We start from the raw sequence: 17,521 nt of genomic DNA, 5'->3' as shown, positions 1-17,521 counted from the left end.
TGCAGAAAAACTATAGAGAACAGAAACAAGTTTATTCTTGGCCAATTGAAACTTTCAACATGTGGTACAACCGATTCTCTAATTAATCAAACCTCAAAATTGGTAAAATCATTTGCAGAACATGAAAAGGAGGAAATTTTGAACAAAGCCAACATTGCAGCTCCTATCCTTTCAGCCGAAACCATGGTCACAATGAAAGTTGATCTTGGAATCCCATGGGAAAAATTAAAGAAAATGGGCAGGTCAATTTTTTTCTATTTTTGTTTCTTTGTGTTGTGTATTTATCCAAAAAGAAACACAGATACCTAATAGTGTTGGTACTAAGTATATATAACAAAAAATTTCAAGTGCAAAATTCTTTTACAATTTCCTAAAATTATAGGTGGCTGAAATCATTAAATATTAACATAGAATCTCAGTCAAAACAAAGAAGTCTCGCAAAAAAGTGGACAGGAGAAGACATTAATGTTGAAAACATGCCGTTTCAATTTCCTGTTAAAGAGGGGAATGGAAAATTTTTATTGAATGAAGCACCATGGGGATATGTTGTAGATGTTCCAACACACATTCTTAAGTATCTTGATGCACTCAATGAGTACGTTTGTGCATAGAAATAGTACATGTTTTAAAAAAGCTTATCTACAAAGTTTTTTAAAATTATTGCATCTTAAAAATATAAAAATGTGAAATGATCTCAAATTAAATTATTTTTTTAGCTACTCACAATTTGTTGAAAAGAAAATCCACAACAATGAGATACATGTGAAAATTGGGGGAGATCACGGTGGAAAGTCATTTAAAATGTCTTATCAGTGTTGCAACACTCTACATCCTAATAGTAAAGAAAATACTGTTGTCTTCAGCCTCTTTGAGGCTAAAGACTATCGCATAAATTTAAAAATAGGATTATCCAGATTTAAAGAACAGATAGATTTGCTTCAAACTCTTGATTGGCAGTAAGCATGAAATTTTATATAGCAAATTATAATATATAAACAAAACCCAGACAAAACTGTACCCAGTAATAATTTAATGTATATAGTCATAATAGCTAACAATGTTGTTAAAAATTGTTGACAGGTTAAATATTTACAATTTCTCAGTTCACAATAAACTTTTTTTTTATATATATATCAGTAGAAATTCATAAATGCCTAAGAAAGACAATTTTTTTCAATGTTTTTTTTATTCATAGGGAAAGGAAAATCAGAGTATTCATGTTTGGGGATTATGAATTCCTATGTGCAATGTATGGGATCACTGGAGCTAATGGTAACAATTAAATAATAATTTTCTGACATTTAGTTTAATTTCTGCCACTGATAAAACTAAATATTTTTCACTATGTCTTTTTTCCTCTATAGGACGTCACTGCTGCCTGTTTTGTGAAATTACTTCACAAAACATGAAAATTCCAACTTCGGTGCGGGGAAAAGCCAAACAACGAACTTTGGCAACATTAAAAGCAGATTATGAGAGCTTCAAAAATGCTGGTGGTAATATAAAATTTGCCAAAAACTACAACAATGTCATTGATGAAGTTATGTTCAACATCCCTCTTGATCAGGTTATTATTTTAAATGATCAATTAAAATTCTTTGCACTGCAGAATTAAACACAAGACATAAACTGAATAATATATTTTTAGGTTTCACTTCCCTCACTCCACATATCTTTGGGCACGTATTTAAAATTTTTTAACATGTTCGAAGATAGATGTCATCTGTTAGACGTTAAAATAGCTGGTAGCATGGCTATCAATGACAAGGTGATAGATGAAGCAGGCTTCAAGTCGTATGTAGATAGTCAAATAAAAATACGTGATCTGGAATACCTTGTTCAGGATTATAAGGAAAAAATTGACTTGGTTCATGAAGCACTTGCCACCAATGTTTTGAAGAGCCCTGAAAAGGAAGAAGAATTACGTAACATTTTTGAACCAAGATTGGAGCATTTAGAAATAAAATTAAAGGAAAAGGTATAAATATTTCTACATTTATTAACTCATTTATTAAAGTAAGAATTGTATCACTTAGTCACACTTTTATTCCTAAACTTAGTTGAAACAGATTGATGATTTAGAGAAGATAAGTATATTGGAGAAAAATACTGGCCCATGCGTCAAACAATTGGACGAAAAGTTGAAAGAATTGGGAGTAGAACGTCAAGCATATCATGGTAAATCATTTGTGGGCAATGATGTCCACAAAATGCTTAAGGTAAAGTTTAACACTAGTAATATCATTAATGCATATTATATGTGCTCCTTAGAGGAGGTGAATCACAAATTGTAGGTTCCAGTAATTTTTGTTTTAATATCAAAATTACTTCTATATAGGTACAGAATATTCTAAAGCTGTGTAACAGTATTCCGATTCTGGTAGTGTCCTTGGGTTTTGGTGCTACAGATGTTCATATGGAGGCAATAGAGATATGCAATAACTTTAAGCTGCTCTTCCAGCACTATTCGAAGTGTCATCAGTTGATGAATTCAACACTCTACTTTGATGACAACAAACTTCGGGAAATAGGTATAATGCTTTGTTTACATTATTTTTTTTTTTAACATAGCTATAGACAAAACATCAAGCTTTCTCAACTAAAGAATATACACACATATATAAAAGAACTGAGGTATTATATAGCCACACCATACATATTTTGATATTTCTGTTGCACACTTTAATGTTCTTATTTTTAAACTATATTACAGATACAGCTATCAAAACACTGATGGCCTATTTAAGATTAACCTTTCCCAATGCATCAGTAACTCCAAAGTTACATATGTTGGAGGATCACGTGGTTGATTTCATCAGGAAATGGAAAATCGGACTGGGGATGTACGGAGAACAAGGGGCAGAAAGTATCCACCCAGTATTTAATAATTTAAGGGCAGTGTATGCAGCAGTGAGACCACATACTGCCAGACTAAAGGCTATGTTAGAGCATCATCATTTAAAAGTAAAACCTGTGGCCAAAAGTCTCACACCACAAGTAAAAAAAAGAAAGTTTAAGAACTCTGAAGAATAAACATATAGTTAGTTTAGACATTTTTCTTTTTTAATTTTATATATATTTTAGCTAGTTAAGTTTCGGAATAGCAGAGTAAATAGTAAATCAAGGTACTTACTAGGCAGTGCGAGTGTTGTGAGTTTCTTTTCCATCATGTCGTCTCAAAGTTGACCAGTCCGTGAAATACTGCTCCATTATTATTGCAGAGTTTCAGAGCTTATTTTTTTTAAAAAAAATATGTAAGCAGCAAACTGTTGTTTTTCACAGCTTATTCGAACATAAATCTAACTGTATATGTCTTTGAATGTTCCATAAAAACTTTAGAATATGATAATTTAATGATTATCGTAAGATGTACAAAACTTGGAAGAAAAAAAGTTGCACAACAAAAAACGGTGTTATTTAAAAACACCTTGCATGGAGCAAGGTGTTTTTAAATAACACCGTTTTTTCACCGCAAGCGTCTTTCTGAACACACGATAAATCGTTTTGCATCAAAGAATAAATATTTTTTTATTTATGAAAGATGCTGTTGTTCAAAATCATTCAAGGGTAACATCTGAAAACATAATTAGCTAGCGCTCCGCAACATGCGCTACCATCTTGAAATTTTGCTGAAAAAGCGAAAGTCCGCCGCCCATGCGCAGACTGAACTTCCCCGCCCGAATGAACGTGCTCAAGGCATGCACTGCAGTTATGCTTTTTGCTTTTATGGAGCTTTTATGGAAAGCTTTTCTTGCTTCTAATGTATTTAACCTGAAATCACAAAATACGAAAATATTACAGGTAATCCAAACTCCAATAGTTCAATAATTTTGGATGTTTAATTTTAAGACAAATTTTAAAATTTTAGTATAAATATAGGTTTCTGTTATGGCATGCTTAAAATTTTAGCATGAACGAGAAGGAAAGGAATATAATAACGTAAAATAACAAACTAAAGTCCCCAAAGGAAACTTTATTCTGCAACTCAATAGTGTCAACGGTGTGGCATTAAAGCATCTTGTAGCATGCCTGTCAAAATGAAATCGTCACAACAAAATTCGGGAAACAATGTTATGGGAAAATTAAGGAATACGATAAGGTTTTTTTTTTTACCCTGTCTTTTTGTTAAAACGTTTGTTGCTGCGGATTGTAAGACAGAATACAATGAAACAATATGCGTAGACAGAAATAATAATAAAAAAATACATGCTAAACATATAACAAGTTGTAAAAATGCTATTGTTTTACAACAACGTTGCAGATGCGAAGACATTTAATACTAAGAATAATATGCTACAACAAGATGCCGTTTTTGTCTGGTGTAGGCATCTACTTGACTTCTTCTTTAGATGATAAATATTGATGTTCGGAATCACTCTCTGGCATGCGGGTTGTAATCTTTGATTTTTTGCTAACTAAGAAGAACAGTGGGATGAATAATTTAGTGTTTTATGCAAAATCATCAGCCGTTATTAGACAAGTTATATAACAACAGGAATGAAAGGAATGTCTAGTTCCTGTGGAAAACTGTTCGTTGACCTCTTTTGAGGTGATTCTGTTAGACATTTTGGAGCCTTGGTTCCGGAATATTGGCCGAAACCCTTTTACAGAAGTTTTGTTCATACGTGACAATTACCTCCTTGGAAAAAGGAAGAATGGTATTATTTTGGAAGCACGTTTTTCTTTCTACAAACTGACCCTATTCCTTTATTGAAGTCTTCAAAAAGCGTCAACAATATTACGGCAATATGCCCATGTAAGAGATAATCTTGTAGGGCGTTTTTTTAATAAATATAAATTTTTGGTAGAGTAGCCAAATAAAAGAAAAAAGAAAACTGTTTATTCTTCGGAAGATTTTTAATTTAATTTTCTTCTTTTGTGACTGGACGTTGTCGAAGGATTTGAGTGCCTACGTTTCCGGCATTTGTGGCGTCCTATCAGGTGACAAAGCCTTTTTCCCTAACGGCATGAGAGCCAACAACATTCCAGTTTCTTTGTACGTTTCCCATGTTGTGACGATCCTTCTAAATGAAAATCAGTCATAATACATATAAAATGTACAGTGCAAACATGATGCAAGGAATGTTCCGAACTTATATTAGTTGTTTTAGGGAGGTACCTCCTCCTTGCTTTATACATATATGATTTGCCGCTTTCGGCAAAAAATGCACTACTGGTTTATATTTAAGATTGTTTGATTGCTGAAATTAAACTAAAATTTAATTGTTCTTTCTATGTTTATTTTTAAAGAAGCCAACTCCTCTGCAAATTTTTCACTTTTCTCTTTCTCCAACATAGAAAATTAAAATTAACAAAGTAAATTAATGCTGCTTTTAGAACTAAAACATTATACTCAAATTTGTTTGTAAGGAATTTATAAGGCCTAAATGCTGATTTTATGACTAAATCTTGTGGGTGCGTAACTAATGCGATGTTAAAGTGGAAAAATCCACTGAGACAGCATAAAAATGAAGAAGAATTTAGATTTGAATTTTAATGACGTCAGCAACTCATGCACAAAAAAATTTAGGGCTTGTTTTCACAATGTCTCTATTGTGTAAAATTTAAAGCGCTGATTAAGAAAATGTGTATGATCATTCTTTTGAAAAAAACAATACATTATTCAAGGTAACAATTTTAATGAAAAAAACAACAACTTGACATTAGGTAAGTAACAATATTTTTTAACATATTATAACTACAATTACATTAAATTTTGTCAAAAATGATTGAGGATTTTTGTTTTTCATTGCCTAAGCGTAAAGTAAATTTTAAATATTTTCTAGTTGGCATTGCGTGGGGCGCATTTATTTATTTTTGTAAAATGTTATTTACATTTTCTCAATTTTTCCAAATGAGATTGTCTTCTTGTAATGAAGAAAATACAGTATGGATATGCCTTTTAGTTGTATGACTCGGGAAGACAAATAGATAAATAAATCAAGCATAATTTTAAATGCCAAAAAATTTCTGTTACCAGTTTTTTAAACGGTTAAGTACACTGTTTTCCTATTAAAAAATTATAATTTTTATTAACTGCAAATATCAAATATAAAAACTGATTAAATAAATAAATTAATAACTGCAAATATTAAATATAAAAACTGATTAAATAGATAAATTAATTAATAAATTATTATATGGATTATATATATACAACAAACAAACAAACAAAAAAATATTATAATCGGAGAAATACCTTTCCAAAACTGGTAACAGTATTAACAGATGAATTGTTGCTGGAATGCTGGTATCAATACAGGTAGATATTACCAGTTAATGGTAATGTATTTCCCCGATTTCACAGTGGGCAGAAAATGTAATGTTTGTACTTTTTTGTGTGTCTTTAATTTGTTTTTTTTTTGATTTTTTAAACGTTTTTTGGGGGTACCCAATTGTACCCCTCATGGTCTTGGTCACCGTTTTTTTTCCAGCATTTATATGCTCTTTTTGTTTCGGACCCAGGGTGACTTTTTCTGTATTCCACAAAGGCTTTGAAAGTAAAGTCAGATTGTAAAATGCGAGGAAAATGGCAAAACAATTACTTTTATTAATAATTGTAGTTATTAAATACGCATCACTTTTATAACATACTTACTGTCACGACTGGGTTCATCCTCCCCATTTTTGGTAATGTTACGAACACAACTCTCTGTGTTATCTTTGTTATCTGATACTAAAATGTAAATATGTAAATAAATTAAAAACCAATATATATAACTTAAAATCAGAGATAAAAACACGATGGTGTTTATAATAATTATTTGCCGTTTTCTTATTATTTTCTTTATTATTTTCTTTAGGCTCTGGTAAAATCAAAAAGAATAGAAAGTAATGCATAGAATATTATAAAAGGTGTTAATATTGGCGCTGTTTATGAAGCAAACTTTTTATATTTTTTACACCCTTACACCTCAAGATAATAAAATTATTTATATATTATATAAAAACGAGTTAAAAATTATATAAAAACGAGTTAAAAATTTATCGTGAAGATGATGTAGACTAAAAAGATTCGAGAAGGAGATAGCTGCGAGAACGAAAAAGAGAGGACTGTTGGGGACTTGATGCCTAATGTGTGCCAGCTATTAGAACAAACAAACAACAAAAATAAATATTGAAACAACAAACAATTTAAAAAAAACACTATAATAACTAAAACAGAATGTCAAAGCCTGGCTTCGTCACATGCGAAGCTGAAGTCATCAGCTGGCTCCACGTTAACCTTCACAGAACGACTACCCCTCAGACACAACAAAGCAGAACGCATTATTACAAAACTTAATTTACATCTTATCCATGACATTATTCGTTCATACTTTTGTCCCGTCTTGTTAGCAATCTTTTCAGCGAGATGTTTGTGAAATATGGTACCTTCTTGACTCATACCTCCATTAATGGAAAAAACAAGTGAAGTGAATGAGCCATGTTCAAGGTTGATGACGCGGTCGTTATATTTCCTCTTCTTTCCGCTCTCGTGATATATTGCTGCTACTGGAATGTTCGCTTGTGAGTTGGAGTTGACATTGGTAATTCGAACGTCGAAATAAGCGGATTGTCCCGGACGCCAAAAACTATATCTAGTCGGGCTTCATCATTTTCAACCGGTTGTAGTTTCGGTTCAATTTCAACGTCATTGCATGCCATTTTAAGAAGGTTTGCCTCAAAATCTCTTACGTTGTCGTGACGAATAGAAACAAATCCCCCCTTTTTGCAGTTCATGGCATGATTCGTATCGAATGGTTGTCCACATGCACACTTTGATGGTAAGTTCACGAAAATTTAGGAAACATTTTCACAAATCAACCTTAAATTAAAAAAATATTTAGATTGAAGCCAAACAAAATGGAGTAAGAAGAAGTTACCTTGAGAATTTAACAGTAGACGTTTTATCTATATCCATTCCCGTTTTTATTATTGTTATTATTAGTATTATTTTTCTATGACACCTATAAGTAGAAGTTGAGAATATAGAGTTTTAAAAATAAACATAAAGAATAAAACAAACTATATATTGAAAAATATGAAGAAAAAATAGTAGCTATCAGAATAGGTTAAGAGTTATATATAATATTTATTAGAATAATGGGACCAACAAACAACGCACTTCCGCTTACGTAAAGTTAAAATCATATTTTATCTTTATTTACACAAACTAAAACTACATTTAGTTTGAAAAAAAATGTGATTTTTATATTTTCATAGTGACATGTTTAGTATGAAACAGTGGAAACTTTTAAATGGTTAAATCACTTTAACATGCCACTGCTCCGACTTTTAGTTTGTGAATTTTTTTAGGATAGAAATAATTCACGTAACGAATCACGCCACGGGAAGGCAAGCCATGGGACTTTGTGCTTCATCTAAAAAGAAAAAACTGCAAGTGTTAGAAAAGCATAATTAAATAATATGACAACAAATTAAGGAAACTGAAGAAGAAATGCTTACAATCACAAAACTGCAAAGTAAAAATATGAACACTTGGCAAAACTCCTCTAAATCTATTTTGTTAAGGCAAAAAGTTGGAAGACATTTCTTACGAATCGAAAAAAAAATTAACTATAAACTTCCAAGTAAAAAATAAAACTATGAAATAAAAAATATATACTACTCTTAAATTCAATCATGCCGGAAAAAAATACATTAAGTATTATTAAAATATTTACAAAAAAATACTATAGATTTGGTCATATATTGTCAACATTGTATCAGAAGAGTATAGGCTTTGTGTTTACAATGCATAAAAATTCCTAAAAATCACATTTTAAATCATTTAATAACTTAGAGAAGATAAAATTAATGAAAAGAGAAATTAGGTAGAATTGATGGATTTTAAATATATTGATAATAAAGGTGGAAATTGCCGGAGTCTATATATATTTTTTTAGAAGATAACGAAAATATACCTAATATCATTTCTTTCAAAAAAAGTATATCGTAATTAAAGGAGAAACATATAGCTAAGTAAATGACACTTCAAAAGAATGTTTATACTGATCGTTCTCATGTCCCTGTACAGTAGGACTGACAGACGCACATATAGTGTACAATAGCACGACACACCTATAACGTCCACGTCAGCAAGGTTGTACATAACATGTGGACATATAGGCGATAAAAGTGTGCTGAAAAATGTAATATATACATGCTCTCATCCAATGGTGAGAAAAATATTCTCAATTCAGAATTTGGCTATAAACCACATTTTGGGTATAACATTTCCCATCAATGCATCCGAAGGTGGGAACAATGCTAACTTTAACATCTTTAAATGCTCTTGCTCTAGAAAAAGCAACATATAACTGGCCATGAGAAAAACATGGCCTGCGCAACAATATACCAACTTTTTCAAAAGTTTGACCTTGTGCCTTGTTTATTGTCATAGCATGAGAGAAGCTTAGTGGAAACTGTCTACGACGCAAAAAAAAGGCATACCTGTATCCGACGGTGCAAGTTGCACCCTTGGAATAAGTACTCGATCACCAATAGCATTCCCAGTAAGTACTTCAGCATCGATACAGTTGTCATGAAGACGTCTTACAATAAGGCGAGTGCCATTACATAAACCTTATTTATGTTTATGTTTCTTAATAACATAACAATAGCACCGGATTTTAATTTAGGACAATGAGGAGGCATACCTGAGGGTGTGATACTATTTAAAAATTCCACCGGATATTGATTCCGTTCCTCCTCATCATCACACACAACATCATATGCACTGTAGTAAATCTTTTCTTCACCTGGCAATAACGCAAGCACCAGATCATTAATGAGACGTGAATCATCATTTGTAGGTGTTAGTATTACATATGATGCCATATTTTCGGGGTGAAAATCCATAAACAAAGTATCAACAATACTTTGATTTTGTTGTAAAACACAATTGCGTGGCACCTCAATGCACCTTGGAATGGTGCTTGTTCACGAACAGGTAAAACACCTTTCCCAAGTTTGCAGAGGCCATGCAGCAAGTTCTTGTTCTCCTGGCCTCGTTCTCATGTTGCGAGTCAATCCAAATTCTGTTACCAAATGCCATAGTGGAGAACTTTTTAAGCACATGTCAACAATCCCAGTTGGTTTTCCTTTTCTGACAAAAGGCAATAACTGTGAATAATCACCACCTAAAAGAACAACTTTACCTCCAATTTGAAGTTCGTTATTGCAAATGTCTTTAAGAAGACGGTCTATCGCATAGAAAGCATGCTTAGGAATCATGGAAGATTCATCAAGTAGAAAGAGATTTTTTGTCGTAGCTCTGCAGCATAAGCAGACACTGGACTTATGTTGCATGTACTGTTTTCTAAAATAGGAACTTGTAATCGAAACAGTTTATGTATTGTGGTACCGTTTTTCAAAACAGTTGCTGCTATACCAGTAAATACAGCAGTTCCAACATGAAAACCTGAAAGTTCAGAAATAAGGTAATTATAAGTAAAGGTTTTACCACTGCCACCAGCACCTTCTAAATAAAACAGACGGTTGTTTTGGGCTGTATTGTAAGCAACATTTACAACAGCCTCTGAAACAGCATTAGCCAGTCCTGTCTGTTCTTCAGTAAGTTGAACCCTCAGTTGAGAAACTCTTTCAGCCTCCATAGCTACGTCAATGTTTTCAGCTAGAGGTATTTCATCTAAATTTGGAAGATTATAATCAGTAAGAGATTTACCAAATTGTCTAAGTGCAGAATGAATGTCTTGAAGCACCCTGTACTGGGAATTCATTCATTTGGCGAAGATAATCCTTGCACATAGCATCCTTGTATCTTGTCCACAAAGTATAAGGATCAGAATGTTCACAGTGGATAAGTATTACTGCAAACAGTTGTCTCAATTGTCGAGGCATCTGAAAGTTTACAGCCTCCTGCGAAGTGTTGTTCCATTCAGTATCATCTTGCAGGTGTCCACGCAATAAACAGGTTTCGCGAAATGTTTCAGTGACATTACCATCCACAGTTTTTAAATCTTCAAAAGATGTTACACCATGTATATGCAATAATAGCATACGTAAATAAAAAAGCTCACCTGCGCGAGGACTCACACTATTCATTCTGGAAACAATTTTAAAGTTTAAGTTTTGCCTGGGTGTCCAAACTTTCCTGGCATTAATGAAAACAAAACAAAGAGGAATTTCTAGATAAAAATATTGGCGAGCATTGCGATTCTGTGCATTTAGCACAAACCAAGCTGTTAATTTAGTGGCTTGATTTGCAGCTCTGCGTACAGCTTCTTCAGCCTGGCCTTGCTGAAAATAAACAATGTGGTTATTAGGCAAGTGCACTGGCAGTCTATGGACAACATGAGATTGCTGATGCATTTTAAATTCAAAAAGACGCCATTCTGCTTCTGGCGCACTGACATACCTAGCGTCCAAAAATGTCTGTAACTCATCGTGATCAATACGTTCATTGATCTTAATGTTGGCACAATCATGACCTTTATAAATATATTTATACGGGTATTTTACAGATTTAACAGACATGCAAGCATCTAAGTTTATATGTGCATTGTATTTCTTGGAGAGCCATGGATTGTAGGGAACAACCCATCGATTATCTACATCAACATTATTGACACTGATATGTATTCCATTATTGCGACGTCTATACAATGGATATACATCTACGTCAGCAACAGTAGACACTAAAAGTTTTTTGTGCAAACACCATCCTCAATACATCTGGAATTAGGATTCAGATAGCCACATGATCCATGATTCATACATGACCGAATAATTTCAAACAGCTCAGGTTGTTCCTGTTGATTAGGAATTTCGGCTGAAATAACACTGTCTATGTCATCTGCATCCGGAACTTTATCATTGGGATCTAAATGAAGTAACAAATGACAATGAGGTAAACCCCTCTTTTGAAATTCTATAACATAAAAATGTGATACAGTTTTACCTAAAACACCCCTTTCAGTAACATCTTTTAGGAGTTCATTTAGTTTCAATTTAAAAACTCGAGAAACTAAATCAGGTCGATCATGTGCATGTTGGCCTGCAAACAAATTTTCTGTAATTTCGCACCATTTTCGATTGCAGGTAAACGTCAGAAAAAAATTTATTAATGACAGCCATAGCATCTTGATAGTTTTGAGCCATGGGACGTGGACTTCCTTGAAAACTTGAAGGAAGAACAACAATATGTCCAGTTTGAAGGCCTCGCTCTTCAGCTCGTGCATTCAAGTGGTCAGCTAAACCTTCATAACTGTCAACACGCAGGTTTGTTTGATTTGCTCGAATGTAGTTTAAGTTGTTACCCTCAACTTTAACATAAGAATCGACACAATACTGTTGAAATAATTTCTTTCCATAATGAATCAGACTAAACCGAACAGCTACACGGTAAGTATAATACTGCAACATTGTAGTAGTATTTCCAGAACGGGTTGCACGCTCAGCAACGTATCCCATAAAACCAACCTGGTTCACCCCTTGGAAAAAATTGAGGATAAACCATTGGCTCTAAATTTGCAGATAACGTAGAAATATTTTGCAAATTGTCTCCACGTGGGTAGGTAACAATATCTATGTTTCTAGGAGGAGCTCTATCTTGGCCAACAAAAACTGCGGCTACTTCTTCATGATGTGGCAAGTTGTATCGTCTTCGATCACTGCCAACTCTCATGCACATGCGTACTTCTGATGGGACACGGTTTTCAGCTGCTGCCTGAGCTATTTCATCAGCTTCCACTTCAGCCATGTAACTGTATGCAGCTGTAAAAGGGCTAACATTGTTCGTTACATCTTCAACAGTTTGCATCACGTCTTCTCTACGGCCATTATTTTCAGGACGTGCCATTCTCTCATTGAGTGCTCTACCTGCCTCATCAATATAAAGTTGGTTAGAAACAGAAGTTTGACCCTCAGGAGGGTAAAAACCCCCACTACGATGCCATATTTGACCGCATATACGAAAGCATGGTGGTCCGTGGCCAGGAGGAGGCTAAAGATTTGCTCCAAATGAAGCAAACGAAACTGCACTATTATACTTACGTATATTGGCTTGAAAGTTCCTTGCCTGACCAGTATCACTATTTGTTAACAGTTGCTTTAGCTGTTCAGGGTAAGGAGACAAATTATCAAGCGCGACTTTGCCGTTATGACAGCATTTTAAACACTCTTCATTGTCAAACTTAACAGCTTGACAATACTCACAATTTTTATCCATAGCACCTAAATGATAAACATTAGGCAAAACATGTTGACGTGCAACATTATAATATTGGGCATTTCTGCGAACATAAAGAGCAGCATGTCTTTGGATATCAACTTGCTTTCTATTTATGACCTGCTAAGCGGATTCTGCATTACGCCTAGCAGTTTGTCTAACAGTGTCATTATGCCGTTTATTATTGGCCTGATCAGTCGATTCCAATCGACGTAAAGATGCGACACATCTTATTTGTAAAAGAACAGTTCCATGTATAATTACACACTTTTTTAAGTTGTAGCTAGTTATGTTTTATAATATAACTAATAACGGCTAGCTAGCAGGGTTCTCTGAATAAAAGTAGTAGTAGTAGCAGTAGTAGTAGTAGTAGTAGTAGTAGTAGTAGCAGTAGTAGCAGTAGTAGTAGTAGTAGTAGTGCAGTAGCTGAAAGCTTAAACTCTCTCAATAAAGGCTATAAAAAAAGGAAACTTCAGTTAAAGCAGTCTAGTGACAGCCAAATAGATATGGATGTCGGTGAGTATTGATGTTTAGAAGCTATTTTCTGTATAATCGTTACTCCAAGGTATAACATAATTTGCTTGAACAACTACAAAATTGATTGTTCCCACATCTTTGTACAGCATTTTAAATAATTAAACACGCATATTAGTTACGCAGTTGAAGATACTGTAATTTATGCAAAATTTCTAAACAAACAGGTTAGCTTTGTTGTTGTATTATCTATATAAACAAAACGGAAAACGAAAGCATAAGATTCCCCTTTTTTTTTGCACGAAGTTTATTTAACGAACTACTTTGATTTATACAGAAACTTCTTAATATGGTAAAAAGTAAGACTTTAGGAATACACATCACTTGATAGCAATGCTCAGTAAACTATTAGCTAAATTGGTTTTCTGCATTTTTTAAAAACACTTTCAGCAGCTTTATAATTTAAAAACAAAAACTTTACCTGTAAATTCCTCCTTCTTACTTAACATAAAATGTTTATGTATTTTTTATCTTTATCTTTAAACGATCCTAATTTTTCTTCGCTTTTTTTAAGTTAGCCTTTTGTCGCGAGATTTTTAAAAACAATTTTCTGTTTGTTTGTTTTTACACCAAGGAAACTTTCTATTCGAATGCCGTCCTGTTTGAAAGTACGAATCTGAGCGAACTATATTGCTTATTTTCTATCACGTGGTTTATGACGGTTGTGCGACAAATGTAAGCAAAACAAATTAACTCGACAAACTCGCGCACTCGGTTGTTAAAAATATCGTATTTGCAAAAGTCACAGACAGAAGCTCTGTATTATTATATAGATAATTTTATATTTTGCAGTTAAAACAGAGGTAAATAACTTTTTTCTTTACCTTTCCTTTGCCTTTTTCTTTTATGGTAGTTTAAAGGCAGACATCCAGTGTACGTACCGCGATATTCCGATTTAATTCTTGGCATATTATAATAAAAATGTATAGACAAAATACTTTTTCATATGATTACACCTAACCCCCAACACCGAACTTCGCTTTTTGAACTATAAAACGTCATACTTCAAACTCGACCCAGCCTTCGTAAAAATGTCAATATACGGAGGTGTCTTTACGCATGTTTAACACAGATTATTTCAGAGATTTCACTTGAAAAGAATTATGGTATCCGTTTGTTTTTTTATGACTATTGTTTATAAAAATATAATTTTTAACCAAACTTCCCCTTTAAAAAAACAAGCCCTTTTTAATTCCTGTTTCTCATAAAACTGTGTACTCGTAACATTCAAATCATGTTAGAAAATTTTTTGTAACGAAAAATAGTAAAATTACCCTGGATCCACCCGTCTTGAACTCGATACTTTGGTTTGGAAGATTTGATTGTGCCATTTTATGTTTTATTACAGTAAGGTCAGTGTCTTCTGACTCTCTTGAAATCTTTTCTCTTTCGTTGATTGGAAACGTTTGGTTGGGGCATAGTCTGTCACATTTCTTTTCACAGCTTAGCTGTAAGCAGCTAACCATATCTTCATGTGAACGAAAAGGCAAGACCATTCCCACTTTAACTACGCGGAAGCAGCTGGGACATATTGTGTGGGACTGTTTTTTGCCCTCAAAACGTTTTACCACGAAAATTAAGCAGAAACTCTGCTGAAATAATAACACTAGCCTGTGTTAAATGTTATTGCACAGTTTGCATACACAAAGACTTAAGTAAGCATTCAATGTTTGATTCAGGAATAACCATCCAACACTTATATTAGGATAGTGGTCTAAAAAACTTAGGAAACACGTGTTATGCAAGCTCAATTTTGCAATGTTTTTATACCCTTCCAAAAGTTAAAGAATCCATTTCTGTCAGCGATATAACCTCCAAGTTAGTCAAATCATTTGTGGGTGTTCTTCAAATTTAGCTGTTCGAAGAGTCAAGTTGACCCCTTCCATTCTTTGCGTGCTCTGAAAAATCATATCTTAATCGCAAATTGAAGCGTGTTTAATATCTTTGCTCCAAATGACGTCCCCGAGGTTCTTGATTATCTTCTACATGGTCTGTGTGTCTGTCATTGGATTTTCCATTTCCCAAGTCTTTGTAGTATTGCCGTCAAGGCATCCACCACTTGCGATACATGTAATAATACCAGCTCCTCAGAAGTTATAGATCCATGCACCCTACAATCATTTTCAGATAATTTCTTTGAAAGCAAGGAGTTGTCAGACACCAATGGCTACTTTTGACATGTTTTTACCTCTTATAAAACCGCTCTAGTTGAAAAAGAGGTTGTGTTGCGCGGTTCTCATCTTATTTTACAATTAAAACGTTTCGCAAGTAGCAACCACTTGTGTCGAAAATTACCTCCCGTATTACGGCTTACCCTTGTACCCTTTCCATACCTTTAACTTTAGATGGAGAAGTGAAATGTCGTAATCAATTTCAATTAGGTGCTATTAACCGTTGCTACAACTTAAGTATTGACCATCACATAACTATAGCCTTTGACCAAAATAATCACAGGTGAATACATTGCAACGATAGAGGGGTAATTTTCTGTAGCAACTCCTCCTAATCTCTTATCTTTCTGCCTGCAATCCACTTACGATGTTCTGCCATCACCAAGTAACCTAAGGAGGTGGAAAATAAATACAGAACCATCATGTTTCCTATGTCACAAAGAAATTTGCACTTCTGCTCACATTCTTGGTGCTTGTAAAACTGCTCTTTCCCAGGGTAGATATACCTTTAGACACGATTCTGTACTTACCCATTTGGTAGAAACTTTGAAAAAGTTCATTTTTGAGCTTCCTTCTGAACCTCCTAAAAATTGTCAAAAAATAACCTTTCTGAGAGCCGGGTCAAAGGCACATACAAAATCTAAAGCGTCAGGTATACTGCACCTGACCAAAGATTGGAAGATTGTTGCTGACACACACTCGAGCTATGTGTTTCCTAGCCATATTACCATTTCTGAGCTTAAACCGGACCTTGTGCTATATTCAAATGACCTTAAGCGCGTTATTATTGTAGAACTCACTTGCCCATGTGAGGAAAACATGAATGCTTGGCACTCCACCAAAGTTGCAAAGTATTCCTGTTTAATGAATGTGATTATGGTTAATGGCTGGCAAGTTGATTTCTTCGCAGTGGAAGTAGGAGCAAGAGGATATTGTGCAAGAACCACCACTGCCTGTTTAAAAAGAATGGGTTTCACCAACAAACTTGCTTATTCCACTGCAAATGATCTCGGTAAAATCAGTATGAGGTCTTCTTTTTGTATCTGGCTGGCACGTGAATCCAATGTTTGGTCAACTGACTCCTTAATGCAATTACCCAAATTCAAGCAGGCTTTGCCCATTGTGGAGACCAAGGGTGTGTCATCTCGCCGAAAGGGGCCATCTAAAAAGGTTAGCCAAAATAAAAATGACACTCAACCAATTAGTGTCTATAAAAACATCGGTTTTTTAAACAAAGGCAACACTTGTTACGCCAACGCCATTTTGCAAGTTCTAAGTACCATTCCAACACTCTGGTGCCAGAGTGGGTCAGAATCGTTTCATTTATCACCTATTGCGAGGTCTATTTCGCTTAACATGGCGAAGCTGAAGCAATCATTGTCACCTGTTGACCCTTCGAATTTTCTCTGGGCCCTTGAACGTCAAATGCACTCTGATGGGAAAGTGGACTTCCAATTTAATACTCAGCAAGATGTAGCAGAGATTTTGTTTGTGGTTTTGGACGCCCTTAAGGGATTTTCCCCGATTGCTGCAGATAAAATCTCAACTGAATTCTCAATGTCCGTAAGCTGTAACACCTGCCTGTGCACCTCGGTAAATGTCGAAATGCAGGACATTTTAACACTGCCAATGACATCTAAAA

The 17,521-nt window shown here is 34.1% G+C and overlaps 1 protein-coding gene across 1 annotated transcript; it reads right to left on the bottom strand.

Annotated features, from left to right (window-relative positions):
• Window positions 1-10,214: 10,214 nt before the first annotated feature.
• Window positions 10,215-12,369, bottom strand: LOC130630155 (uncharacterized). The gene is made up of 5 exons (XM_057443548.1): window positions 12,117-12,369; window positions 11,723-12,001; window positions 10,707-11,642; window positions 10,448-10,633; window positions 10,215-10,405 (listed from the first exon to the last, which is right to left on the bottom strand). Exons 1-5 carry the CDS (start codon window positions 12,367-12,369, stop codon window positions 10,215-10,217), a joined length of 1,845 nt encoding a protein of 614 aa, XP_057299531.1.
• Window positions 12,370-17,521: the final 5,152 nt, after the last annotated feature.

This window comes from Hydractinia symbiolongicarpus, chromosome 2 (genome assembly GCF_029227915.1).
Source record: "Hydractinia symbiolongicarpus strain clone_291-10 chromosome 2, HSymV2.1, whole genome shotgun sequence".
Taxonomy (NCBI): domain Eukaryota; kingdom Metazoa; phylum Cnidaria; class Hydrozoa; order Anthoathecata; family Hydractiniidae; genus Hydractinia; species Hydractinia symbiolongicarpus.
The sequence above is the reverse complement of the archived record's forward strand: the minus strand, read 5'-3'. Positions and strand labels throughout refer to the sequence as shown.

Bases quoted from the DNA above. Each gene is read 5' to 3' on its own strand.
- LOC130630155 (XM_057443548.1), bottom strand. From the start codon at position 12,369: ATGTTGCAGTATTATACTTACCGTGTAGCTGTTCGGTTTAGTCTGATT. The intron at 12,002-12,116 runs GTCCACGTCCCA...ATTTGTTTGCAG, and splicing joins TCCTTCAAGTTTTCAAGGAA to GCCAACATGCACATGATCGA. The intron at 10,406-10,447 runs GTAAAACCTTTA...CTGAACTTTCAG, and splicing joins AGAAGGTGCTGGTGGCAGTG to GTTTTCATGTTGGAACTGCT.